Source organism: Melanerpes formicivorus, unplaced genomic scaffold (genome assembly GCF_026170545.1).
Source record: "Melanerpes formicivorus ecotype bairdi unplaced genomic scaffold, bMelFor1.0.p_v2 SCAF_5, whole genome shotgun sequence".
NCBI lineage: Eukaryota > Metazoa > Chordata > Aves > Piciformes > Picidae > Melanerpes > Melanerpes formicivorus.
This window is the reverse complement of record NW_027142357.1, coordinates 25,120,021-25,147,957: the sequence shown is the minus strand read 5'-3', so window position 1 is coordinate 25,147,957 and position 27,937 is coordinate 25,120,021. Positions and strand designations below refer to the sequence as shown.

General features: G+C 56.1%; 1 protein-coding gene across 1 annotated transcript; it reads left to right on the top strand.

Annotated features, from left to right (window-relative positions):
• Positions 1-19,779: 19,779 nt before the first annotated feature.
• Positions 19,780-21,801, top strand: CDK5R2 (cyclin dependent kinase 5 regulatory subunit 2). The gene has a single exon (XM_068137815.1). It carries the CDS (start codon positions 19,892-19,894, stop codon positions 20,852-20,854), a length of 963 nt encoding a protein of 320 aa, XP_067993916.1. The 5' UTR covers positions 19,780-19,891; the 3' UTR covers positions 20,855-21,801.
• Positions 21,802-27,937: the final 6,136 nt, after the last annotated feature.

Sequence of the window (27,937 nt, the reverse complement as noted above, 5' to 3'; positions counted from 1 at the left end):
TTGGTCTCCTCCAAGCTGAAGAGCCCCAGCTCCCTCAGTCTGTCCTTGCAAGGAAGATGTTCCACTCCCTTCATCATTTTTGTGGCTCTTAGAAGATACATCTAAGGCTGGAAGTGCCTTGCACTTTCCATGGCCAAATACTGCCTGGCAGAGAGGGAGTGAGAAGCCTGGGAGAGGCAGCTCCCTACTTGCTCACTTCCTCAGCCATGGCTTCACAGGCCGAGCAGGCGCCCCAGCACCTGCCTCCCCCCAGCCTGTGAGCCCCAGGGCAGCGTGCAAGGAGTGACAGGTGAGCTGGCAGCAGGCTGACTCTGACACCCCTTGGCGCGCCTTCAAAACCAAGCCCTTTGCGCGCCCTGTTTCTGCTGTGACGAAGTGGCAAACATCAAGGAGAAGTAATTTGCTGGGGTTCTTCTGGCCAGGCATGTCCTGATGCCCACACACTGCTCCCACCTGCGTGGAGGGGAAGCACGTGCTCTGATGTTTCTCGACACCCGCCGTCGCAGCTGCCTTGCGGTGGCTGGAAACGCCGGTGGGGGGATTGGGTTGGTTTCTCTCCAAGACCTCAGAGTCCACGGGTGGGAAGCATCTGCTCGGGGTTTGCTCTTCCCAGGACGCGGGTCACGAGACATCAAACACACAGGGTTCTTGCAAAGATTACCAGGGCAGCTTCACTCCAGACAGGACAAAAACAGCTCCAAAGGGAGGAGCAGTGCTCTGCCCTTCCCTCTGTCCCACCACTCCAGAGCATCCTTTGGCTTTAGGCAAGTCCTATCATATACCCAAGCTGTTGTTGTTCTGAATCACCAAGTCTGCCTTCAGCTGCAGCCCCAGCAGCTGATAGCCTTCTTCAGGAGAGCCAGGAACAAACCCAGTGGTTGTTTTCCAGGTTTCTCTCATCTCTGAAAATCCCTCTGAGCTTTTAATTCCTGTCTCTGAAGGCAAATCGCTCTGTCCCATCTCTGGCCCCATGGTGGGGCTCTGGGTAAGTTCAGAGCATGGCTCAGGGAGGAGAATCCTGAGCAGTGCTGGCGGGGTAGCTTGGTTCCTCTGCCTCATGGTCCTTTAGCAGGGATACCATTTTTCAAGGCTTGCTGTTGGCTGTGCCTGTTGCAGAGCTGAGCTGGTGGGCCAGGTCCTGGAGACTAGGATGTGCTGACCTCCTGTTGAAACAGCAGGAGCTCTACTGGGCAGTGGGCAGGCCAGTGGGCATGTTTCACTCCCATCATGAAGCAGCTTCCTGCCATGCCCTAACTGGGGGCTCTTCTGCACAGCCAGGGTCTCAGGGCCTTGGTCCAGGATAGGGGCCTGTCCCAGGAGAGTTTTCCAAGGAAGAGATGCTGAGCCAGGCTCCTCAAACTGGACCTCTCCCAGTGAGGCAGACGACAGCTTCCTGGGCAGCCTGATCTAGTTGAGGATACCCCTGATTACTGCAGAGGGGGTTGGATTAGAAGACCTTTGGAGATCCCTTCCAACCCAGACCATTCTACGATTCTATGATTTCATCAGAATGGACAGGGAATCTCTTCCATCCAGCAGTGCTGTGAGATTCCCCACTGCCCAGTGAAAGCACACATATTCTGCCATCTGGAGAGGCTCTGGCTCAGCGACAGCAGGGCTCAGCCCAAAGTGCTGTGCTGGCTCAATTTTGGCCAGGGTGGCTCCAGCTCTTGCAGCAAGCCAAGAGGCTGAGCGCAACCCAGAGTCAGGGATCGAATGGCAAAGGCAGCATCCCACAAGACCTCAACCCCTGTCCGGCTCCCACCGCCCTTCCTGGGGCCAGCCCGGCCTGTGGAGCAGGGGTGGTGGGGCTGGGGGCTGGGAACGCCCTTTCTGTGGCTTGCCTCCTAATAAGGAGAAGATGACGCCGTGTGCGCAAGCTGTTCCTAAGGGAGGAATGTCCTTTCTTCCTGTGCCATGTCGTGGCTGGATAAGTACAGGCCTCCAGATCAGCAGCTTCCCTATGGCTTGCCATTGCAAAGTGTACCTTCCACATCTGGTCTGAATGCTCCACAGCTGCTGGGCTTGCACCTTCCTCTTCCTAGCACATCTGGGTCAGGAAGCATTGGGATGGTGAGGCCAGAAATACTGGGAGAGGCTGGCATGCACTGGGAGAGAATGGTGCTTCATCTCCCACGGAGAAATGTCTGGCACCACAGACTCTCTTGCAGCTGGAGGGGGGAACTTGTGCTGCCTATCATGTACCCTACACCACTATAGTGGTCCTGCTTACATGGCTAGAGTGCTTCTCCTTGATGTAACTATACACTTATATAGTTATAGGGGACCCCTTTATACAGATACCACTCTGACCTGGGAGGCTGCCAATGAGCAAGCAGGCACTTCTTCACCTCCCTCTTCCCAGTGATAGAGATGGACTTCCACTTTAACAACCAACAATACCAACTGTGCACCTTCCCTCTGCCTCTGAGCCTCCAGGCTGCCTTTATAGCCTTGTCCCTACTGCCCAGGGCTCACAATCGCTGCCATGGTAAATGCCTATGGAAATAAGCCAGAGAAGACAGGTTCCAGCATCCCAGTGGGACAGAGAGCCTCAGAGGACAGACAGGGATCTCCAGAATGCAGCTACGTGAGCAATGTAAAGTGGGGTTCACTACCCTAGGCTGGAGACATCACATCCTTCCCTGGGAACCAGGGAGATGTCAAGCATTTGGGTCAGGACTGGGGACAAGGTCAGAGCATGGGGAGGAGGGGGTGAGGTCATGCAGGCAGAGACCTTCACTGGTTAGCTGTCCCCCACCCAGGTCACCCTGGGAACATGCTGCAGGGTCAGTGCTCATCCCACTGTCACCCCTTGCCTGCCAGCCCCCAGGGACCCATTTCTCCCTCAAGGGGTGCCAGGCTCTTCCTTTGACACAACAGGGGCACCGAGAATTGGTCCCTGATGTCACGTCCCTCCATGTCCTGGGCAGCAGGGGTGGGTGGCTGGGGTGTGCAGTGCAGGTGTGTAGGTGTATGTGCATCCACTGCCCTCTGCTGAGGAGCACAGGCTGCTCACCCAGGACTGGGCTGAGCCCGTGTGGGGCAGAGTCCCTAGGAGGCTAAGACCTTCTCACTTTCTACAGCTACCTGACAGAGGGTTGTAGTGAGGTGGTTATCAGTCTCTTCTCCCAAGCAACAACTGATAGGACAAGAGGAAATGGCCTCAAGTTGTGCCAAAGGAGCTTTAAATCATATATATAAAAAATTCTCACAAAGGTTGTCAAGCACTGGAACAGGATTCCTGTGGAAGTGGTGGAGTGGAGGTATTGGAAAGATGGGTAGATGTGGCACTTAAGGATGTGGTTTAGTGGTGGACTTGGCAGTGGTAGGTTAAGAGCTGGACTACATGACCTTAAAGGTCTTTTTCAACCTAAACAATTCTATGATTTTATGACCCCTGACTATGAGGTCTTGTCTCCAGTCAAAAGAATTCCTGGCTGCTCCTGGGATTTCCCTCATACAGCCTTCCTAGTTTCTTACTGAACTGGTTCCCTCTGCAATTATCCAACTAGTTTTCATTTCCCCCAGCCGTAGCCAAGCAGATCCATATGAATTAATAACCAGGAGCCCAGGAGGTACCTGGCAGCCAGCTGCCAGCAGCCAAGTCTGGTGGGATAACAGTGACTCTGTGCAAGCTGGCCATGCTGAATGGTGTTGGAGTTGCCTTCAGCAGCCACACTCCCCTCCACCCTGCCCCAAAGATGTGGGGCACCTCTTCTCAACTCTCACATGCAACTGGCATGGGAAGCAACTGCAACAAGCCAGCAGAGTCCAGCCAGGCATGGCCCCCATGTGCTGCTGAAACAGGGCAGGGTATCAGCAGGGCCAGACCCAGCCTCTCTCTGGAGCACCTCTACTTTCCTGGGGTGCTACAAGCACATGCTTTGCTTCCTGGAGGGTGTCCTGTGTCTCTAGGGGTATGTTTAACTGCCAAATGTGTTGGGGAGGACCTGCTTCCCCTCCCCATATGCTCTCTATTCCCTTGCTGCCTCTCTGCAAATGGGCCACATAATTCAAAGCCTCGGGAGGAAAGGAGAGGGAATCTCTGATTACGTCTGCACTTGTAAAACAAACAGTCCCAGGGCATTCCCGGGCACAGCAGTGGGACAGTCCCAAAGGGGATTTATAGCACTGCCCTGATGTGATTTTGGCTCGGGCCAGCTTGCACTGAGCCAGGCAATTTTTGCTTGTGGTTTAGGAGTTAACTTGGTTCACAGACATTCCCAGGAGGATTTAGAATCACAGAATTAACCAGTTTGGAAAAGACCTTCAAGATCATCAAGTCCAACCTATCACCCAACACCACCCAATCAACTAAACCATGGTACTAAGTGCCTCATCCAGTCTCTTTTTAAACACTTCCAGTGATGATTACTCCACCACCTCCCCGGGCATCCCATTCCAGTGGCCAATCACTCTTTCTGGGAAGAATTTCTTCCTAACATCCAGCCTAAACTGCAAAATTGTTTTAGAATCATAGAATTGTTTGGGTTGGAGGGGAGCTCAAGGATCATCCAGCTCCAACCCCCCTGCCATGGGCAGGGACACCTCACACTAGATCAGGTGCCCAGAGCCACATCCAGCCTGGCCTTAAAAACGCACAGGGATGGGGCTTCTACCACCACCTTGGGCAACCTGTTCCAGTGTCTCACCAGCCTCATGGTGAAGAATTTCTTCCTAACATCCAACCTGAATCTACCCATTTCTATTTTTTTTCCATTCCCCTTAGGCCTATCATTACCTGCACACTAAAAGTCCCTCACCCACCCCATTTGCCCCAGGAACAGTGTGGCCAGCAGGAACAGGGAAGTCATTCTGCCCTGCGCTCAGCATTGGTTAGGCCACACCTTGAGTACTGTGTCCAGTTCTGGGCTCCTCAGTTTAGGAAAGATGTTGACTTGCTGGAACGTGTCCAGAGAAGGGCAACGAAGCTGGGGAGAGGCCTCAAGCACAGCCCTGTGAGGAGAGGCTGAGCGAGCTGGGGTTGCCTAGCCTGGACAAGAGGAGGCTCGGGGGAGACCTTATTGCTGTCTACAGCTACCTGAAGGGAGGTTGTAGACAGGTGGAGGTTGGTCTCTCCTCCCAGGCAACCAGCACCAGAACAAGAGGACAGTCTGAAGCTGTGCCAGGGGAGGTTTAGGCTGGAGGTGAGGAAAAAGTTCTTCCCAGAGAGAGTTGTTAGCCATTGGAATGTGCTGTCCAGGGAGGTGGTGGAGTCACCATCCCTGGAGGTGTTCAAGAGGGGATTGGATGTGGCACTTGGTGCCATGGTTTAGTAGTCATGAGGTGTTGGGTGACAGGTTGGACTTGACGATCTTTGAGGTCTCTTCCAACCTTATTGATTCTGTGATTCTTCCCCTCTAATCCCAGAGCACCTGGGCTCTGTTGGAGTCTCCTCCCACCCCAGGTGTGGCTACTTGCCCCTCCCCACCCACTCTCCTTTTTAATCTGCCCCAGGAAAGGCAGAAGCCCCAAGCTGAGCCTGTCTGGGCTGAGGGATCCTTCTCTCATCACTGGTGAGTCCCCATGGTGCACACTGGGTGATGGTGGTGGTGACAACAAAGGCCGGGGGGCCTGGTGGCCCCCCGGTTAGGTAGGAAGAGAACTGATGACTCCTTCAATAACATCCATGGGTGCTGGCTGGGCCTCCTTGCTGGGGCTGACCTCCGCTGTGTGGTGTCTTGGCTGGTGAGGGTCTTGCCCTGGCTCTGGGATGGGTGCAAAAATGGTGGTGGTGGAGCAGGAGCTGTTTAGTTTATTATGCTAATTACAGTATTTTTTTTTTACCTGGAGGCCCCTTGAGTCTGCTCTCATCATTCAATAAATCTCTGCTTTTGTGCCTCATTTACAGACCATTTCTTCCCCCCTCTCTGCTTCCTTTCAGAAATAAGGAAGGAAAGGAGAGGAAAAAAATCCAATCAAACATATCTGGAAAACTTATTCATTTATCAATCAACTCTGAACAGGAAGCCTTGAGGAAGGGGGGCTGGTTGGAAAGTGAGAATCATTTCTTATGAATCACAGGACAGACTTCATAAAGGACAGACAGAAAAAGACTGCATCTTCTCCATTGTGGTTATGTTTCATGGTGGTAAATGCAGAGGGGAAAAAAGTCCAAGCTGACTTGGAAATCCAGTCACACTTCTCTACAGAAAGAATCACTGAGAAAGGAACATTGTGACAAGTCAATACCCATCCTTACTACAGAAATACAGCATTAACCAGGTTGGAAAAGTCCTTTGAAATGGTGTTGGGCGATAGGTTGTACTCTATCTAATCAACTAAACCATGGCACCAAATGCCTCATCCAGTCTCTTTTTAAGCACTTCCAGTGATGGTGACTCCACCACCTCCCTGGGCAGCCCTTTCCAATGGCCAATCACTTTCTGGGAAGAAATTCTTCCTGACATCCAGCCTAAACCTCCCCTGGCACACCTTGAGACTGTGTCCTCTTGTTCTGGTGCTGGTTGCCTGGGAGAAGAGACCAACCTCCACCTGTCTACAACCTCCCTTCAGGTAGCTGTAGAGAGCAATAAGGTCTCCCCTGAGCCTCCTCTTCTCCAGGCTAAACAACCCCAGCTCGCTCAGCCTCTCCTCACAGGGCTGTGCTCCAAACCCCTCCCCAGCTTTGTTGCCCTTCTCTGAACATGTTCTAGTATCTCAATAGCCTTCTTAAACTGAGGGGCCCAGGCCTGGACACAATACTCAAGGTGTGGCCTAACCAGTGCTGAGTACAGGGCAGAATGATTTCCCTGCTTCTGCTGGCCACACTATTCCTGCTGCAGGCCAGGATGCCATTGGCCTTCTTGGCCACCTGGGCACACTACTGGCTCATGTTCAACCTACTGTCAACCAGTACCCCAGGTACCCTTCTGCCTGGCTGCTCTTCAGCCACTCTGACCCCAGCCTGTAGCACTGCATGGGGTTGTTGTAGCCAATGTGCAGAAGCCAGCACTTAGATGTGTTAAATCTCATGCCGTTGGACTCTGCCCATCTGTCCAGCCTGTCAAGGTCCCTCTGCAGAGCTCTCCAGCCCTCTAATGGATCAACACCTGCTCCTAGCTTGGTGTCATCTGCAATTTTCTGATGATGGACTCAATACCCTTGTCCAGACCATCAATAAAGATATTGAACAGGACTAGGCCCAGCACTGTTTCCTGGGGGACACCACTAGTGACTGGCTGCCAGCTGGATGCGGCACCATTCACCACCACTCTCTGGGCTGAGCCCTCCAGCCAGTTCCTAACCCAGCACAGAGTGCTGCTGTCCAAGCCATGGGCTGACAGCTTGGCCAGGAGTTTGCTGTGGGGGACAGAGTCAAAGGCCTTGCTGAAGTCCAGGTAGACTACATCCACAGCCTTGCCCACATCCACCAGGCAGTCACCTGATCATAGAGGAGATCAGGTTGGTGAGGCAGGAGCTGCCCTTCCTAAATCCATGCTGGCTGGGCCTGATCCTGTGGCCATGCTGTAAGTGCTTTGTGATTGCACTCAACATGACCTGTTCCATAACCTTGCCTGGCTCTTAGGTCAGGCTGACTAGGTCTGCAATTCCCTGGATCCTCCTTCGGGCCCTTCTTGTGGATAGGCATCACATTGGCCAGCTTCCAGGCATCTGGGACCTCTCCAGTGAGCCAGGACTGTTGAAAAATGATGGAGAGCAGCTTGGCCAGCTCATCTGCCAGCTCTCTCAGCACCCTAGGATGGATCCCATCTGGTTCTATAGACTTGTAGGGATCCAAGTGGTTGAGCATGTCTCTTACTGCTTCCTCCTGGATTACAGGGGAACTATACTGCTCCCTGACTCCACCTGCCAGCTCAGGAGGCCAGTTGTCTGGCAGACAACCCATCCTACTATTGAAAACTGAGGCAAAGGCGGCATTAAGTAGCTCTGCCTTTTCCCCATTTTTTGTTACAATATTCCTCTCCAGGTCCACTAAGGAGTGGAGGTTGTCCTTGCCCCTCCTTTTGCCATTAATATATTTATAAAAGCATTTTTTGTTGTCCTTCACAGAAGTGGCCAGTCTAAGCTCCAAATGGGCTTGAGCACACAGGCTGCCCATTTGTATGGTGTGTTTCACAGCACAGAGTTGGGTGGGCTGTGTCAGAAGTCCTCAAGGAAAGAGAACAGCCCTGGACTTGTTTAAATTAATGTAGGGCTGTAGAGCATCCTTCCCAGAGCACCTAGTGATGGACACTTTAGAAATACAGTCCCACTGACCATGGCATCTGCTCCAGGTGTGTGAAAGGGTCTTTGGGTAGAGGACCTCCCAGGCAGGGGACAGCAGTGGGACTCTTCACTGCAGATCTTATGCAGTCAGGTCTGGGATGAAAGTTCAGGAGAGTTTCAAGGGCTGGGCTGCGGTACAGCAGGCAGGGGAACAGATCCCGTGGGTAGGATGGGGTGAGAGTTCACCCATCCATGGCACGTGAGCACCCCGCCCCATCTGCCCCCAACCTGTCTCTCCCATGCATCAATGGCAACAAGGTTTTATTCACACGCTCACCGAAATGCTGCAGTGACCGCAAAGGGCTTCCACACCTTGAGACGTTGCTCGCGCTTTCCCACCCTGGCTGCACCACACAGGCTGCATTTGCACAGCTGCCAGGCCTGGCAAGGCGGGCAGGAGGACGGCACACGTGCGTGCATGTGCGTGTGTGTGTGTGCACAGGCACCGGTGCCAGGCAGGCGCCCTCGGCGTGCCACGTGCCCGTGTTTGCGGTGCGCTTGCCATGTGTGTCTGAGGGCAGCCGTGGGATCTGGCAGCGCGGGGCGGGCTCTGCGCGTGGGCCGGGGGTGTTTTGTTTAACACAAGCCCTCATCTACGGCTGTGGTTTTGATGCAGAGAAAGGCAGAGCTTTTGATCTCTGGGTGCACCACGTGCTCCACGGGCCTCTCGCGGGCTGCCGCACGGGCGGCTGTGTGCTTGCACACGCGTGTGTCTGCGTGTGCCTGTCTGCTCCTCTCCGCTGTGAGCTCAGTGCCACAGCTGGCTGCCACTCCAGCTGCTGGAATCCCTGCCTCCCAGGCCGTGTTATAGATGAGTACGTTTTGAAAGCGTTTTTGCATACACTTGAAAGCAATTCCCTACCACCCCACCCCCCCAGCCATGATATTTCCCTGGGAGAAAGAAAGGATCTGGGCACTTTATCTTTGTTTGCAGCTGGGAGTCTCTTGGGGCAGCTTTTGTCTAGGCGATGCTTCTGCTGCCCCTGCTCTTATCCCCTGCTCTCACTCATTAGCCCTTTCCAGAGAGGAAAGGGGCTGTCTGTCATGATCCTGAAGCTCTGCTGCATCCCAGTGAAGGTGTCTTCCAGAACCATGGGCCTCTCCAGGCCCTTCTGGGCAGCAGAGCTAGGACAGAACAGGGCAGGTTTCCTTCCTTAACTGCTCTGGGAGACCAAAGAGTCATTGCATACCCCAAGAACCCCTTTAGTTGCAAGCTGCTGCCATCAGTGGGTTTGGATCTGGCTTTGGCTGGAGCTGGCTCTAGGTCTTGAGGGATTGGGGAGAGGGATGGAGATGGCTTCATGGCTATGTCCTGCTGGGAGGACCAGAGCTGAGTGGGTAGAGGGCAGCCCTTCCCTTCTGGAGCTGCTCATCACCGGGAAAAACTCAAGCCTGCATCCATTAATACCCAGTAACCATGACAACTGCCATGGAGCTGTCATCCTGTCCCCAGGCCAGCCACCACACGGGTCCTCACAGAGGGTTCTCTGGGCAGAAGCTCTCCTTGAATCTGCACTACATGGTGGGTGGTATGGGGGCTGTGCACTGTCCACTGCTGAGGCCTGGGGTAATTTGGACAGGATATAGCATTGCTCCCTGCAGGGGGACAAGGCTTCTCTGGGCAGGACCAGGGCTGCTGCTGCAGGAACAAGGCAGGATGCTGGGGCTACCTTGGCTGTAAGGAGGGCTTTGGGAGAAGATGGGTGCAGAGACAGTGTCTGCTCCCCTCCTTCCAGCCCAGATGCTGGGGATTCAGTGAGACAGCAAGGCGGGGGTGTTGGGGGCAGACTGCCTCAGGTAACATTCCTTCCCACTTAAAAGGAGCCATAAATCACTCACTCTTTATTAAAAGCTCTGCCCGACTGGGAGAGAAATGTCAGGAGCATAAATCAACTCCACTGCTCTCTTGCAAGGGTCCTGGCTTGCCAAGGACTGCTCCCTCCACGTCTTCAGGTAGGGCACGCTGTGGCCATGCTCTTTGAGTCTATCCTCTCCGACAAGGAATGGGATGCAGGTCAGGGGCTGGTGATGGGAGTTTTCAAAAACCCAACCTCCCCGTGCAAATCCTTACAAAGGCGGGTGGTAAGGAATAAAAGCATGGCCAGTCCAGGGGGCACGGGCCTTTTTTTGGCACAGGTCCTCCGCTTCCCCCGGCACCCCAGGGCAGCCGGGTGCAGTACCGCCGCGGAAGTGCCGGTGCTGCTCTGGCGCAGCAGCAGCCGCAACCGCATGCAGAGAGCACCCTCTCCTGGGGCCACCGGAAAGGAGACCCCCTTCTTGCGCCTGCTCGACGATTCCCTGTGCTCGGGAACGAAAAGACCCCAGATGAAGCCAAACACCCCCCGCAAAGCTGCTGCTCTCCTGCTGCCAGCAAGGATTTTGCCCTGAAAGATGGGGCCTGGTCCCATTTGGCATTTCCTACCTATCCCAGAAGCAGTGTGTGGGTATGGAAGCTGCAGCAGGTGGGAAGCACTCTATCCCAAAACCCAAAGGCCAGCTGTGCATGCATGACAGGGTGCTCCTGCCTGTCTCCTGCCTTCACGGAGCTGGGCCTGGTAGGAGGAGAGAGCGTGAGCAGAAGGACTAGCTTATGCAGTGGTAAAGCAGCCAGCACAAAGGTAGCTGTGCTTGCTTCCCCATCTCCTGTTTTTCCAGTTAGATGTGTGGCTTAATATAGCAGCACTTACATTGTAAAACATCACTCATAAAACACAGAGGATGTGCTGTGTGGGAGCATTCACAAGCCAATCCCCATCTGCCTTTTGATGTTGGCTTGGAAATCACAGCGTCCTGGCAACGGCTGCTGGCTGGGGTTTGCATGCAGCTGGGCTAACCCTGCCTGGGTGTCAGCCTGCAGAGTTCTTCAGGCTCTGGTCAAGCTTGAGGATTTCTATCCACTTCAGGATCTCTGTTTGGAGCAAACTGGATGGGAGCTACTGGTGGGTGCTGGGAGACATGTGCAAACTTGCTGCAGACCTCAGCCCCGTGCCTGGTCCCACACGAGCCTTTCCTTAGTGAGGAACTGCTGGAGGCCAAAGGATGGGCAGTGACCAGTAGCACCCATTGGTGCTGACAGCTCCACCTGTGGGGATGCAACAAGAATTTCTGCAGTGGGTCTGGTCTTCCTACATGCTCGGCTCCATCAGTTCTGTTGGTAGGGGAAATCACTGCCTTGGCTGCAGCCAGCAGTGCTGGCCTTTCTCAAGTTACTTCCTCAGAGGGGAAGCAGCCTGACAGAGAAAGTTACTTGGGCAAAATCAGGCCAGGCTCAGGCAGTTTGCATGCAGTCACACCATGTGGGAAGGTTGAGCACGGAGGGCCTCATCCAGCACAGGGAGGAGGGCTTGGCTCTGTGGGGTACCACTGGGCTGGAAGAGGCAGCCAAGGATAGCTCATCTTACTATCTCAGACCAGGCCTCGGCTGGAGAGGGAATGGGCTGTGGCAGGATGGGGGGGAAGCGGAGAGGGGGAAGGAGCTAGGATCTTCTTTCTTGGGAAACAGCCGGGACTCTTCCATCAAAGGGAAGGAAGCCCTAGGCGCAGGGCCACAGGCTTTCATGAACCGCTCACTGCAAACCCTGGCCCCCATGGAGCTGTTTATCCTGGCACAGGAGAGCCCATAAACTGCAGCACTGAGCTGGCCTGTGGAGCATGGCTTTCCTCCCTGCTGCAGCCCCAGCAGTGGGGCTGGTACGCCTGCCAGAGGCAAGGAGGGAACCACTGCCCGGGCATGGCTGCCAAGCCCAGCTGATGTGTGGCCATTGCCCAGCTGGGCTGTGGGGAAGGTGTCCCCCATCCCGTGTCCCCATAGCTGGCTTCTTCTGGCTTCATCTGCTTCCTTCAGCTTTCCAGGTCCATGCTCAGGCCCCATACAGCATCGCTGCAGTGACTGAAGGTCACCAGGGACACAGGTCTTGGCGTCTCATCTCAGCTACTCCTGGCTAGCACCCCCAAAAGGATCTATTTAAGAGTCTTTCCCAGCTGGGCTGACCCAAGGTGTCCTGTAGTTTCCCACGTTCCCTCCTGCCTGCCACCAGTCATATTTTGCATTTCTCCCTCTATCTTATCTCCCCACCAGCTCACTCCTTTGCAGCTGGTCTCTTGTTTTGCCTCTGCCCTTTCTCTTGCTTCCTAGCCCCACCTGTTCCAGCTTCAGCCCAACTCCCAAACTTCTGTGCTGAAGGGCCTCAAAGCAGGTCCCCGATAATGGGAAGACCAAACAAGAACCTTTTGTGCCATGCTCAGCTCATCTGGAGTGACTGGTCAAAGACCTGGTCTGGGAAGAGCAAGAGTGATGTGAGGAGGGACCAAGCAGATCAGTGCCTTCATACAGTACCAGATATGCAGCATGATCCTGCCTCAGTTTCCCCATTCTCCAAAGATCCTTCTTCTGCCCCTGCTTGTATCAGCAACCCTCCTTCAAGCAGGGGAGGGAGCAGGGCCCGTGCTGGGGGCTGAGCCAGGGAGGGAGGGTGCACATCCTGCCGAGAGGTGCTGTCAGCACTGAGCTCTGTGTGCACAGCAGGCCTGGCAGCCAGCAAGTGCAGGGAATAAAATTCTCCCCCCTCCCATCCCGCTGCCGGGTTAATATTCCCTCTAACGACAGACGGCTCCTTTTATCCTGTCTCGCACTCCCGCCAGTGATTTAATCTTGGAACAAGTCGTGATTATTTCCTGTACAGCTGCCTCCCTCGCTTCCACCGCAGATCAGGCTTGACAGCATCCCACTGGGCAAGGAGCAGACCCTTCTTCAAACACTCACAACTGAGGGCAGGAGTGATCCTTTACAGCTCTTTACTTGCCTAGGCCCCTTCCCCCTGCCTGTCACATGCTGGGAGTTCCATGGGGAGATGAGAGGAGAGATGGGATGCAGTGGGATCCCTGCATGGGGCTGAAGAGCATCAGAGGAGAAAAGGGGCTGTGGAAAGCAGAACTGCTTGACCAAGGGGGCTTCCAGGTCCCAGCTTCATGAAGCAGGTCTAGGGCTCTGAGAGGAGGCCAGTGTGTCTCAGACTGCCTCCCTGGAGTTAGCATCGAGTCAGCACAGAAGGACCTGCCGCTGGATCCCTCCAAGCTAAGGTACAAGACAGATGGATCTCAGTCAATCATTGCTCAGCAGTCCTGAGCCAAAGTATCCAGAAGCAGTGAGAAGGCAGATGAAAGATGTAGCCTCATGGCCCTTATCATCATCTCACAGGGCTGCAGTATTTGAACAGATGCACTCCAAGCTCAGAACCACAGAGCACACAGCCTGGGCTCCCATCAGCAGTCACAGCAGATGTGGTACCATGGCCTGCAGCATACCCAGAGGGTCAGAGGGCCTTGGGGACCCCTATGCAGCTGGAAGATGCAAGGTCTGCTTCACATGTAGAGCTTGGCAGGGGCTGGGACTGACTCCACTCTCATCTATGCAATAAATGCAGTCAGCCTGAAGCATGGGGGAAATGTGAGGCTAGGACATCGCTGAAGACAATCTGCTGAGCCTCCCCTTGTGTGGCTATTAAGGAGAAGGCTTCCAAAATACTGGGAATATCCACTGTCTACTTGCAAGTGCAACTTCCCTATCCTGCCAAGCAGGTGGAATTAGTGGGAGCTAACACCGGGGACTTATTTCCAAAGCATGTGTACAGAACGTGCATGCTTGTCCTTCACGGTTGCACTACCTGGATGGCTGGGGAAGACGAGGACCTTTCCTTTCCAGGGATCGGAAGAGCAGCAGAAGACCCATGGCTGGCCTAGGGCCATCCCGGCAGCTGCAAAATGTGGGGTGCAGCTCCACCTGGTGGGCAGCAAGGCTCCCTCCTCCAAGGTGTCACCGGATCCTTCCGGCTACTGCAGGGGGACAAGGTGCCCCGAGAACTGGAGCCGATGGCCCTGCCGTCCCCGTCACCACTAAGAAATAGAGACAGGGGGAGCAGCCTCACTCTGGTGTTTGGGCTGCTCCACCACCTGGGGATGCTGGGGCAGCCCTGGCCTGTGGACGCCCATGTGAAAGCCACTGCGTGCACACAGCTACATCTACACACACACACACCACCACCTCCGCCCCCCCGGCCATCACAGGGAGCACCAGGACAGCTGGTGCAGGGCCAGCTATGCCCCCGGGACTTGGCCTTTGCATGCAGAGGCTCCCACGTGCCTGCAGGAGGAAGTTAGATGAAGGGAGATACATTGCTGCCAGATGGGAGCAATCCTGAGGAGCTTAACTGCTCAGCTCCTGCCCCCAGGAAGGTATGGTAACAAGTCATTCCCAGAAACCAGGAGACTTCAGCTCAGCACCTAGCCTTTTACATGATCCTGAATTAATCCCCGTTGCCTACTGAGGAGAAGCATTTGTGCAGATGCTTTCCTTGCCTGGTGCTTCCTTCTGCCCTAGTCCCACAGCTCTGGGACGCACTCTGTAGCATTCCTTCCATCCCAGCACAGAGACCTCAGCCCCTTCATCTACAACCCTTTTACTTCCAGAAGAACCCAGAGATGCACCTTGATTCTGTGCAGGCTGCAAGCTGGGATCTGTCGGGTCTTCACAGACAAGAAATGGATAGCGGGGAGGGACAACCACCACCACCAGGATAGCAACCAAACGCTTTCGCACAAACAGGCAACATCCTCCAGCCTACACCAGTGTCCCTAATAGCCAGAGAGCATCCCCAGACCGGGGAGGGCAAAGACTTGTGGTAACGAGCTGGGCATGGATCCGTTGTAGCAACGTGTGCCAGGTTGTCGGGAGCTGGAGGGGGAGCGCCGGGCAGCGCAGTGCCCGCCCCGGCGAGCTGCGGGGGCGACTGCCGCGAGGGGGCAGCAGAGCGCCGGCGCGGGCAGCCGGCCGGGCACCGACCAGGCGGTGCCCCGCAGCCGCCCCGTGTGCACGCCCAGAGCCCTTCCCGAGCAGCTCGGGGACTCGCACAACACCTCACCGCTTCAGGAACTCCGGTTCAGAAGCCACTCAATGCCTCGCCATACCGGGCTGAGAGAAGTTCTCCTAACGGAGCCCAGATTGCCTGCAGGGGCGGGGACAATTAGCCGCTTCATTAACCTCTTCTACCCCGCGTCACAAGACCCTAGAGATGTGCTGGCAGGTATTTAAATAGCCCATGGCTACGCTTGGGCCTTTGCGGCTATGTTTGCCTGTACCATGCAGAACTGAGACCTTATTCCTTCAAGAGCTTTTATAGCAGCACTTCTGGGAGGGGCATGAACTGTGAGCGTGGCCCCTGCAGCAATCCCCAGCTGTGTCACTATGAGAGTGGGGGCTGCCCATGCCAGGGCCCAGGGATGAGGAAGTTGAGATATTTTTCTAAGCCTGGCTCTGTGTTGCATGGTTTCCACCCAGAAGAGTTGTGTTTCTCTAGCTCTCCAATCCATTCCCAGCAATGCTGTTTGGCAGTTTGACAAAAATAGCTCCTCTCCAGGAGCTGCAACAGGCCTGCTTGACTCAGCTGTGCCCTGCTCAGCTCTGCTGTGTGAACCCAGGGCTCACCTTGGAGCAGGGGCTGCACAAGCTTTGGTGTCTGTGAAGCCATAGCTGTAGCCCCTCTCCCTTGAGAACTGGGAAAGAGAGACAAAGAGGGGACCAGGGATAGAAAAGGGAGAATGGCCTGGGTGAGGGTACTCAGAAGCACAAGCAGATTTCTCCTTTCTGGGTATTGCAGGCAACCAGCCAGCTAGGTCCTCTGGGGCTTCCCAGGGCTTCCAGCTCAGGCAGAAGCTCTGTCAGAGGCTGTCTGCCTGCTGTATGGGTTTGGGTGGGGGAGTGCCACAGCCATCAGATCTGCTCACTGAAAGATGAACCAAGACTGTGAGCTCTGTCTCCACTGGTAAAGCAGTACAGCTCAGGAGCTGGCTGGCCAACTGCTGCCAGGGAGATGGTGCTTTTCCCTGCCTGCCTTTGTCAGTGCAGACAGACCACAGTGCAGCAAGTGAGCTATTAAAGAACAGCTCCAGCCAGCCAACATGTGCTCATTCATCATTCTGGAGCAGGCAGGGGGATGTGCCAGCTGCTTTCAGCTGGTACCGCTCACAAAGCCCATGCCCAATAGCTCAGCATCACGGAGGAGAATTGGGATCAGACTAGATGGCCAAGGACCCTCCAGATTATCTGTTCATGTCCTGGGGGTACTGGGAAAGCTGCCCTTCCCTAGGCTGGGAGCTCGTGCATTTCTTAGCCACAGCCCAAGCACAGCAGCATCATGCAGAGGCAGTGTGGAGAGCATGTGTGGGTTGGCACGGGCTTCACCAAGGTGTGACCTGCCTCTGTGACCCACCCCAGGCAGGTAGAGCTGCATGGGAGACTGGCTGCCAGGCACCTGCAGGGAATGGTGTGTTTCCTGCAGGTCAGCACTAGCTCTTTTAATGTCTTTGAACAATACAGCCTGCTTTTACCCCTCCTTCCCTCCCCTGGTACCGTTGTCTAGCTGCCAGTCTCCAACCCTCAAGCCCAGCCAACAGTGCTGAGTACCAGTGTGCTCCAGCTCCCCATCTGGGACACCTCTGATTCAGGAAAGGGATACCCCTTTACCTAGCTCATATTAGGGGCTCAGACAAGAAACAATCCCTTTATTGCTGCTGTATGTAGCTAAGGTATGTGTTGGTTTTGCTAGCGTGACTCTTAGTAGCAAAAGATCTGTGTATACCAACAGCTTATCAGCAAAGCCACACCACCAACAGCTGAAGATTTGGCCTAGGGCAGGAGCCTGAGGGCAGTTTGGGACTGACTGTGCTTGAAGCCCTACTCTGTTCCTCCCTTGCATCAAAGGGTATGTCATTCCAGCTGCCTCGGGTGGGAGCCCCCATCTCTGGGGAAGGGAAATGCTGCCCTTCTCTCCTGTTTTGTGCCTTTCCCTGCCAACTGCCCATTTACAATCAAGATCTAAAGGAAGAGCCAAGCAGAGACAGCTTCAAGGACATAGCTTGTGATGTATCATTGCCTGTCAGCCTCAGGGCTGGAGCCTGAAGAGTAAAACTGAAGAGGAAGGAAAAGATTTCACTCTTTCACGTGGAAAAGCAACTGCCTCCCAGGTAAGCTGCAAAGCTGCTTCTTTGCCTGCATGATAAACATTCCGCTGTTCTTGCAGGGCTTGGGTACTTCCCCAGTGCTTGCAGGAAGCCCTTGCTGCTGCCAGCAATGCTGGCTTAGGGAAGGTGTATGGGTTCACTGACCTCCTCCCACCCAGAGCTGCTCCCACAGTAGGACACAGGCAGATGCAGGCAGGAAGCAAATAGCTGTCCCTGGAGCTCTTCTGCTGCTCATAGGCAAGGCCTCAAGCTGCATCACTGAACATCCCCAGGATGGATTTTTAAACAGACTTCAGCCAAATTTCCCCTGCTGTGAGGGGTGGGAGGTGCACACAGGCTGAGCTGCTCTGTGGGGTAACTGCAAGCCCAGCTGGAGAAGGCAGGGGAGCTCTCTGGCCCCATGTCCTCTGTGTAACAGGCTGCAAGGTCTAGGTCATCACTGCCGAACACAAATAGCTCTTCTTAATGAGTCTGGGGAAGCAAATCTGGGAGAGTTCACAGAGGCTGGGGACAGCTTCATGTGTTTCAAATGCAGCAATCGGAGAGCAGTTTTGCTCCAGTGGGAGCAAGCAAGTGTGCAGGAAAATCTCTGCTTCCTCACTTGCAAATTTCAGCTGTGAATTTCTGAGAAGTCCAAGTTTGCACATCATAAAAATCAGTCCACCCTTAAATATGCAGAGAGAGAGAGAGGACTACAAGCTTCTTCCCATCCCCTCCCTAGGGCTCCTCCATCTTCATGGCTAGGTTGAAGCCAGCTCTGTATATCTAAAGCTGATGAGATAATCTCCATCAGAAATCTTGTCCTGAATTTCTTCTTCTGTAATTTTACCCCTTCACCAAATGCTCCTGGTTACTTCAGCCCAGCCTAAGCTGGCCTTGGGTAGGTAGGTGATGCTGGCCACTCTCAAAGCAAACCTCTGCATTTGGGGGTCTGCTTGCATGCATGCATGTGTGTTGCAGACCTCACTGCAGCCTCCTGCAAGGAAGCAGCAGGATGTGGCTAGCGACAGTGCAGGATATGTGGGAATGGGACTTTGTCCCTGTTCCCTGCCATACCACAGAGGGCACAGCCTCTGCCCTGCCCCCAGGTGTGGAATCTTAACCCCAGGCATCAGGAGGCCCAAATGGAAGTCTGAAACACGGCTCTAAGCTTCTGCTTGCTTTCATTGCAAACACCTCCAGCATCAGCAGTGCAGAAGGAAGTGGAGAGGCTGGCTTAGCTCCTCCTGGTTGGTAATTCATTACTGCCTGTTAGCCCAGATCCATCCGGCAGCACCTACATCCTGGCACAGACGTGTTCATTTCACACATAAAATGCTGTACCCAAATGAATCACTGAGACATTCTCCCTCAAACCTTTACCAGATGCCTTTCATGGTGCTTTACACGCAGGAGCAGTCCTGCCAATTGGGGTGTTTTGTTCCTGATGCATGCCTGGCACCTGCCTTAGCAATCAGTGCTGCAGGATCCATCCTCCATCTTATGAGAAGTACAAGGGGGATCTTCCTGCACGAAGCAGGGAGGCAGCAAGCAAAGGGTACAGGCTTCATCCATGGAATGCTCAGATGAAGAGAGGGAGAAGCAGCCTGCGTGCACATGGCTGGTTTATCGCATACCATTGTGCAATGATGCAAAAGTGCAGCATTGCTTCTCTCCTCCCCCACAGGGTCCGCCTTACAGACCCTGACAAGGTCCCTTCCCCCTTCTCATGATTTTGGCCTGCTGCTGGTGCCTGTCAGAGTGGTGGTAGATCCTGCCTCCAGGGCTGAGTGGGAAGAGCCAGCGTGAGTGCAGGACCCAATGCCTTGTTCACACAGAGGGGAGCCCAGGCTGGGTGCAGCATAGCTTTTCACACAGGTTTGTCCAGGGCCAGGCTGGTTCTCACAGAGCTAAGTCTCCCCCAGCAAGTCTACTCTTCATGCCAGCTCCCAAGCCACAGCCCACCTTTCCTCAGTGCCAAGCCTTCGCTTGCAGCTCCCCCAGCACAGTTCACATGCTTCTTCTTCTCCATCCCTTCATTCTCCACTCTCTCATTACCCAGGGCTTTTATTTCCTTCTCTGTCCCCCTATAACCATATGGGGGAGTGTTCTGCTGGTCTGGGAAGGTTCATCCCTCACCTTATATATACAAATACAGAGCAGGACCCGGGACACGAGTCAAGTTCAGAAGATCCCCCTAGACCCATCCTGTGTCCCCTGTCGTCTGGGGTTCCCTCCGCTGGGCCCTGCCGCCCCCCATTGTCCCTAACAAAAAAGACTTAAGTGCTGGGACACCATCAAAGACCCCAAGCCCCTCGCCCCGCCGGGAGCACCGGCAGAGCTCCCCGTCGGTGAAGGTCATGCCGGGGCGGCGGCTGCCCAGCAGAGCCGCGCCGGCCTCCCCCCACCTCTCACGCCCTCACCGGCAAGGGGGCGGACCGCACCGGGTGCCCGTACAGCGGCGATTGGCTGGCGGCGGGTAGGCGGGGAGCAGCGGGGGCCGCGGCTGGCTGCAGCGGCGGGCGCGCAGCCCAGAGCGGGCGCCGCGGAGCATCCTCGGGTACCGCGGCCCCGGTGTGGGCCGCTTCCCCCGCAGCCCCCGGCCTCCTCCTATGGGCGGTGCCGGTGCCCCGGCCTCCGCACGCCCGTCCCGTTCGGCGTTAGCATGGGCACGGTGCTCTCCCTCTCCCCCGCCGCCTCCTCGGGCAAGGGCGGCGGTGGGGGATTGCTGGCCGACAAGGTGCCGGGAAGGGTGCCGGGCAAGGGCGAGAGCCGGCTGAAGCGCCCCGGCGTGCTCATCTCTGCACTCACCTGGAAGCGTCTGGTGGCCGCCTCGGCCAAGAAGAAGAAGAATACCAAGAAGGTGACGCCGAAACCCGGCAGCGGGGCCCCGGGAGGGGGCCCGGGCCAGCCCGACGCGCTGGTGGTGCAGCGCAACCGCGAGAACTTGCGCAAATCGGTGGTGGGGCCGGCCGACGGTGGCAAGCAGGGCCCGCTGGCCGTGCCGGTGCCCACCGTGCCCTCGGCACCGCAGGAGCTGCACCCCGGCTCTGGCGGGGGCAAGCCTCCACCGCCTCCACCGCCGCCGGCCAGCAGCCGCGGCCCGGGGTCCCCGCGGCGGGTGGTGGTTCAGGCGTCCACCGGCGAGCTACTGCGCTGCTTGGGGGACTTCGTGTGCCGCCGCTGCTACCGGCTGAAGGAGCTGAGCCCCGGCGAGCTCATCTCCTGGTTCCGCAGCGTGGACCGCTCTCTGCTGCTGCAGGGCTGGCAGGACCAGGGCTTCATCACCCCGGCCAACCTGGTGTTCGTCTACCTGCTGTGCCGGGAAGCGCTGCGGGGAGAAGACATCGGAAGCCAGGCCGAGCTGCAGGCCGCCTTCCTCACCTGTCTCTATCTCGCCTACTCCTACATGGGGAACGAGATCTCCTACCCGCTGAAGCCCTTCCTGGTGGAGGGCGACAAAGGCCGCTTCTGGGAGCGCTGCCTGGGCATCATCCAGCGCCTCAGCGCCAAGATGCTGCGAATCAACGCGGACCCGCACTACTTCACGCAACTCTTCCAGGACCTCAAGAGCGAGGGCGAGGGCGGAGACGGGTCCAAGCACTGGACGATCAGCCTGGACCGTTAGGGAGGTATTGGGCCTCCGGAGCCGGGGCGGAAAGGGCTGCGCACCGAGGGGCGGGGGAGGCGAAGGACTGCTGGTTCTCCCCCCTCCCGCATCGTCCTCGCCTTCCCCCCCTCCCCGGCCGCCAGTTCTACGGAGACGCTGCCTGGACCCTCCCTGCTCCGGATCCGGCCTCTCCGCGCCTCCCCCTTCCGACCCCAGCTGGGGGCTGCGCTCCGAGACACCGAGACAGCAAAGAAGACGGGGGTGGTGTTGAGGGTGTGTGTGTGCGCCCCTCCCGCCTGCGCCATGGTGAGGGAGGGAGGGAGGCTGCTGAGGAACGGAGGCTCCTGGATGCATTTCTCTAGAGAAAAAATGGAGCTGGGGGTCCGGGGCAGAGAATAGCGAGGGGGTTTCCCGGGTGCATGCGAAGGGTCCCCCCGCCGCGGGCACAGCCGGGCCCCTCGCCGCCGGAGCCGGCCCCGGAGCTCTCCGTGGTGCTGGAGCCGCCGCGGCTCCGCAAACAAAGGCGGGGGAGGGGGGGGTGGGGATGGGGGGTTGGGGAGTGAGGGGGGCGGGCGGTGATGTGGGCGCTGCCTTCCCTCACCCCCTTCCGCTGGGGAACGCAGGCTCCCCCGGGCACGGACGACGTTGCCCCTCACCCCGCGGGAGACGCCCGCTTGTCCCTTTGTTCGAGCCGTCGGGGAGTGGAGCGCCCACCCCCCCCTCCTCCCGCCCCAGTAACACACCTTCCCCCCACCCCTCCCAGGTACGCCCCTACAAACAGGGTCTTGGTGGGATGATGCCCTCCCACCCACCTTGTCTTGCTGCGGGGAAAGAGATCTGTGCCAGAGGAGGCATAGAGAGGCCAGAGGGAGAGGGCCTGCTATGGCGGGGGTGGGGTCCCCTCTCCTCTTGCTTTGCTTTGCTGGAGAATAAAGAGGCGGCCTGGACGGGCCTGGTGGTGGCTACCTGGACTTGCTGGGCTATGTGGTGCAAAGGGGATTGTGGGGGCACCCCAAGCTCCCATTCATGCCCCCACTCCTCCCCAAGAGGGATTGGGAGGGTACTGGTGCTCAGAGGGGATTTTACTCCCTGGTGTGAGTTTGGGGTCAGAATTTCATCTCTGTTTTTTGTACCCAAGGCTAGTCCTGGTCCACCCAAATGTCCCTTAGCTCCCTGTGAGCTCTTCTGGCCTCCATTCCAGATGGAAATACCTGATGTTTTTCTGCTGCACTGAACTTAACCAGGAACAGAGCCCATGCAACCTCTTTTAAATTAGATTTTTTCCCCCTCTCACCTCTTTTCTCCCTGTCTCTGCTCTGCAGGACTGGGCTGTGTTCCCTGGCAGCAGCAGGCTGTGGGAGCTGTGTTGCTAGCCCAGTTACCAGCCTTGTACTTCTGTAAACCTCCAGGGAGAGGGGTGGAGGAGGGAAAGGCTTTGCCTTTCTCATAGCTGGTTGCTATGCTTCAGGGTGCTGAATTTGCCAGGGCTTCTTTAGCAGGATCCACAACATGTGCTCTTGGGTTGGAGCTTGCATCCAGTGCATTCCAGCCCCTTCAAGCCTGGTGCTTGGACTCTCCTCAGCCAGGGAGAGCTGTGCTGGCTCTGCAGGTCATGGAGGGTAAGCTGGATTCAATCTACCTTTGTGTGCATCAGCAGAGCTGCTAATTAGGCCCAATCTGGCTCATTCAGGCAAAGCTGTGCCGCCAGGAAGACAGCACAGATGTCCCTGTGACGGGGGCTGACCTGGCAGGGTGCTGTGCAAGGCTTTTCTGTGGCTGCATAAACCCACTGAGACCTGTGCTGCTTCCCTCCTCCCTGTTCCTGGTGGGTGCTTTTGCCCTTGCTTTTAGATTGACATTCATATGACCTTGTGGTGAGCTGTTTGGGCTAAAACATATGCACAACCCACCCCAAAATTAGCCATAACCATGTCTTGTGACGGTGAAAGGTCAGAGTTCTGACATGCTATGGCTTGAACAGGGGTTGAATTAGACCCTTAGAGCTCCTGATTCTCCCCTACTGGCACTTTGTAAAGAGGGAAACTGAGGGAGCATGAGATGAAGCAGCAAGAAGGGTCTTGTCTGTGGCATCACAGGGTAATACCCAAGCCGTTGGTGCTGGCTGTCTCCAGCCTGAGCCAGGTGTGTTTGTACAGTGACCCCCTTCCCTCCCACAGCTGTGGGGCATGGAAGAATCTCATTTCCAGAGCTAAGCAACCTGCCAGCACTGGTGGAGGTTTCCCAAAATATGGATTCCCTCAGAGACTCTCAGGGTCCTTCCAGCCTCAAGCCCTTTTAAAATGCTTCCAGCTGCAGTGAAGCTATGTCCTTCCCCTCCTCCCTTGTGTTTCATTGATTGAGAGTGCTGAGCCTCATTGGGGGATTTAGGAAGAGCTAACTGCAGACTGGTAATTGAAGACAGCTTGGAGTCTCTGGAAATGTCAAGGAATGAGAGACAAGCATAGATGCTCCTGTGCATTTAAATATGCATCGTTGACTCAGACAGAGCTGTACTGAAGCAAGAGAGGTCTGGTTTTCCCTCCCCCAGAGGACCTTGTACAGCTGCTGAGGCAAGCAGAGTGGGGGGAGCACTAACCCTACCTTTCCTGGGAGCCTCCTGCTCACCCCATAGCAAAGGGGAGGTAGGGAGGATGCAAGAAGAGGGTTGGTACTGAGGGTGAGAATCCTCATGCAGGCTTGGGACCTTGGCTTTTTCCCATACTGAAAGCTGCTGCACAATGCCATGGGGGTCTAGGCTGCAGTAGGTTCAACCCCTCCTGCCCCAGAGATGTCTCTTCTCAGGCTATAGCATCCTTCTCTTGCTCCCCAAGGGAGCACCCTATGTGGTCCCTAGGGTGTTCTGGCCAGAGTTTGTGGAGCAACAGCTCTGTGGGCCTCCTCTTGCCCTGCTGCTCTGTCTGTAGAGCAGGCTGCATGCATGGACGTGCTGGCTGTGGCACTGGGGCAAGGAAGAGCAGTGGGCAGCTGGAGCAGCCAGCCTGGCAAGCTGTGTGCCCTCCTGCTGGACAAACAACGAGGAAGCTATGCTCTTGCTATTAAGAGTTGGCAGCATCCCCCAGAGTGACTCAAGCTGCTCCATGGGGAGGAAACTGCACTGGGTGATGTAGATCCAGTCCCCACATGGCTGGCAAAGGACCTGTCTCAGCTCAGCTTTCTGTGCGAGCCTTTCTCCTCAGTTTGGCTGTGAGGATGATAGATGACATGTTCCTCAAGGCAGAGTGAAGTGGGAGGTCACTTTTCTGCCTCTGTGGGAGCTACTTGGACACTGGCTCTATTGCAGCTACTGACTGTTGCTGCTCTGCTGAATTGGGGATGATTTGTGAGAACAAGTTTCTGGTTCCCTCCCAGCTCTGTGGCACTTGATACCTCACCAGCAGCTGTGACTCAAAAGGGGAAGACATGGACGAAGTGACCCAGGGATATGGTGGCAAATGGCAGAGGCAACATGGGAGGTCTTAGACTAAACTGAATGATGAGATATTTGTACCCAAGGAGGGGCAGAACAGTGGCCACAGGGTTTCAGCTGCTGGGGGATGCGTCTGGACTGAAGTAGGAATGTGCAAAAGGCCTTGAACTCTGCCTCTGCCCAGGGTAGCCCAGTGCCAGGCATGAGAATGAAGCAGGTGAGAGAGCAGACATTTTGGTCCTTCCTATAGAGAAATCATGGCATGTGGCATTTCCTGACTGGTGGCTATGGGACTGAGGAGCACAGACTTGGGGACAGATCTGTGCTAAGGAGCTGGGGCAGGTGGATAAGGGGAATCAAGTGAATTGGAGCCCTGCTGTGATGCTTAATTCCACTGCCACAGAGCCTGGCAGAACAGAGAGCCAGGGCCGCCTAGGCTGGAATATTACATCCAGCACACTGAGAGCTGAGCATGGAGCTTACCCTGTGCTGTCCCCCCTCCTTGTGTCACAGTCCTGTGTCACCCCTGAGGACAGAGATCTTCGGGTAGGAGCCATGCAGCACCAAGGTGTGGCCTGGGGCAGTCATGGGAATCTTAACCCAGGGAATGGGTGCCCCCCAGGGCTGTGCTCTAATGCAGGACTTCTGATGAGGGAAGTCCTGCATTAGAGCATAATCTGGCATTAGCACATTAATCCAGTCCTCCCTGCTGCCCAGCCCCTGTCCTCAGCTGAGTCCAGACCAAGGTCTCAGTGTGGCAGGAATGACACCAGGATGTTGCACCAGAGAGCAGGTGACATCAGGGTGAAGGTTTGGGACACCTCTGCATCTGGGGAAGGCAGTGCACAAAGCTCCCCCCAGGTGCATCCAGGACCTGAGGGAAGAGAAGTCCAGGCCAGGGTCAGTACAGGGGGAATACAGCCCCAGTTCTGAGCATGTTTGTGAGGAAGCAACAACTTTTGGAAGCATCACAGTTGATTCCTTGGAGGGGCTTCAAGGAGAGTTTTGGACCCAAACTACCTGCACCTGCGGGTTCCAGCTGAGCAGCACTGTCATGAAGTGCTTTGTGGGGAGCAAGGCCAAGGGAAGGTGGTGTCTGGAGAAAGGATGTGAGTCAGCATCTTAGTGGGGGGAGCTGAGGAACCAGCACAGCCAGGATGCAGAGAAGAGGAAATAGGTGGGAACTAGGAGAGTTGGAGAGGGAGTAAGGGTGGGCAGGGAGGCAGCCCACATCCTCCAGGGCAGACTCAACCTGATTGTGCTGTGAAGGCTCTTCCCAGTGTGAGAAATGAAGCGAGTGGTGACATGGGTCTGTTCAAATTGGAGAGGGGCTACTCTAGCCCCCCTCTGATCCCTCACTGTGGGTCTGGAAGGCTTTGGGGGAATTGGAAGGGTCCCCCTACCATCTTGGTAAGAGGCTGAGGCCAGGGCAGGGCTCAATCCTGCCCTCTTGCCAACTAAGCAAAGCCAGAGACACAGATTTTATTTATGTATTTCTTTATTTATTTTAAAGTAGGCAAAATCGCTTCTGCAACAGAGGAATCTGCCAGGCCACATGCTCTGCCCTCTTGCTCTTCCCAGTGCAGCCTGAGACCCATCTCACCTTAGGCAGGGCACTCAAGAGCTCCCCACAGGTAGGTCTGAAACCCAGGGGTACATCGAGCCCATGCACCCCGCTGCCAGCCTCCTGGGACATGCACATCACCCAGCTGGTGCACTGCACTGCCAGGGACAGCGCTCCCCCCACCAGCGCCCCGGGCTGGGCACCCTGGCTGGGGCCAGGGGCGATGCCGTGCTGAGAGCCAAGCCGGGCTCAGCCCCGCTCGCCCATTGGCAGAATTTTGCTGCAGTCTGCTCTGAGACGGCGGTTCCGATGACTGAAGAACGTAGCACTGCTGACAGGCTGGGTCAGACGAGGCTCTGGGGAGGCAGGAGGCTGGCTTGGGTGGGAGGTAATGCTCTTCCCCCTATCCGGTAAGCACAACGTCGGGTGGGTGGGCTGTTCCCAGGGGAGCCTGGGGATGGGAGCATCTGGAGTTGCCATGGTGACACCGGCTGCATTCTCAAGCAGGTGATAGCATCGCTGGTGCAGTCCTGCACGGATATCTCCCTGCTTCCTTCCCGGCTGATGTTCCCGGCGAGTGCAGGGCTGGTTCCTGGCTTTTGAGGTGGAACTCTTGGTACAGGGCACGGAGTCCGTGCCAGGTGAGCTCAGAACAGAGCGAAGCAAGCTCTCGGCTGCAGCCTGTTGCGCTGGGCGTGTGCAATGGTCCTCCCTGTCTCAAAAAGGTAACTCCTCCCTCTACTCAGCATGTCCATCCTCTGATCCAGCAGGGACTTGGATTCCAGGGCCCAGAACGAGAAAGGAACTGGGCTCACCTGAGCTTTCCTGGAACAGACACTGGCAGAAGGACAGGAGGGATAGGAGCAGGATGGGGTGGGGAGGAGCTACTAGTGACCACATCCCTTAATCCGTGTCCTGCCCTACGTCATGAAATTACCTAAGCCCCAAAGCAGGCTCCTCCAGTGGGGACATGGCCCCCTCCTCTGGCTCTGAGAGAGCCAGCTGTGGCCAGCCCCCTGCACCCACCTCTTCCCCCCCATTTTGCCCTTGCGATGCCGAGCTTGTGGGGTGTGTGTCTCCAGCCTGAGTGCTGGTTGCATGGCAGTAACTACTTTCCTCTTCCGTTTCACCTCCTGCCGTCCCTGGGGAACAGACTGTGTGATGCTCAGGGACCCTGGAGGGAGGGACTGCTCCTAGGAAGGGATCCTCCCAATTCCTGCAGCTCCTTTTTCATACATGGGCTCCCTGCTGGCAGCATTAACCCTCCCACCCTGCAGCCTGAGCCCTCCCAAGAGGAGACACGGACATCAGATCCCCCTCCCTTAAGCTGATTAGAGCAGTAAGGACATGTCCAAGCAGATGCCACCAAGGCCATGAGAGTGATCAGACCCTCGGGTCATGCAGATGGGGCAGCACACAGCCCCCAGATCTGGGGACTACTCCAGTCTCAGAGGTACAGGGAGAGGGGCTGAGGGATGACTACCCCCTTAGCCCCTCAATTGGTTGGGTAATCACATGGCACCACCCTACAGAGCTGTTCTCACCCCTGCTGCAAGCCTGGCCCCCAGCCCTGGCACCCTGCTTCTCCAACAGGGGTGGGATGGGAAGGACAGCCCCAAGGCAGGGCAAGCAAAGGGCAGCTCCTCAGTCCACACTAGCCACTGCTGGCACCAGTGGATCCATGGGCATGTTCCTGCATCTGGGCAAGCAGTGCTTCCCTGCTTACCCCTGCACCAATGCCACATGTCAGCCTGGCCCCACAGCTTGGGATCTCCCCACTCCTGGCACAGCACAGCAGAGGCACTCCCTGCAGGATCAGGTCCTGCTGGGCCCAGTGCGTTGCCCAAAGCTGTTTGCACAGCACTCTGTGGGTCATGAGAAATCTAGCTCCCAGCATTCTAAATTTCCCTGGATGATGGCAAGGTGGCAGACATCCCACTAAGCCAACTGCATCTCCTTTTTACCTCCAGCTGCCATATCCTCTTGCTGGCCTGGGAACAGGGTAGGGGGCTTCCCTGGAGGCCTGTCTATAGAAGCACAGAGGTTTAAGCTCTGTCCTATCTCTTGGGGGCTGTAAGAGCCAGAGATGATGCCTGGAGAAGAGGTGATG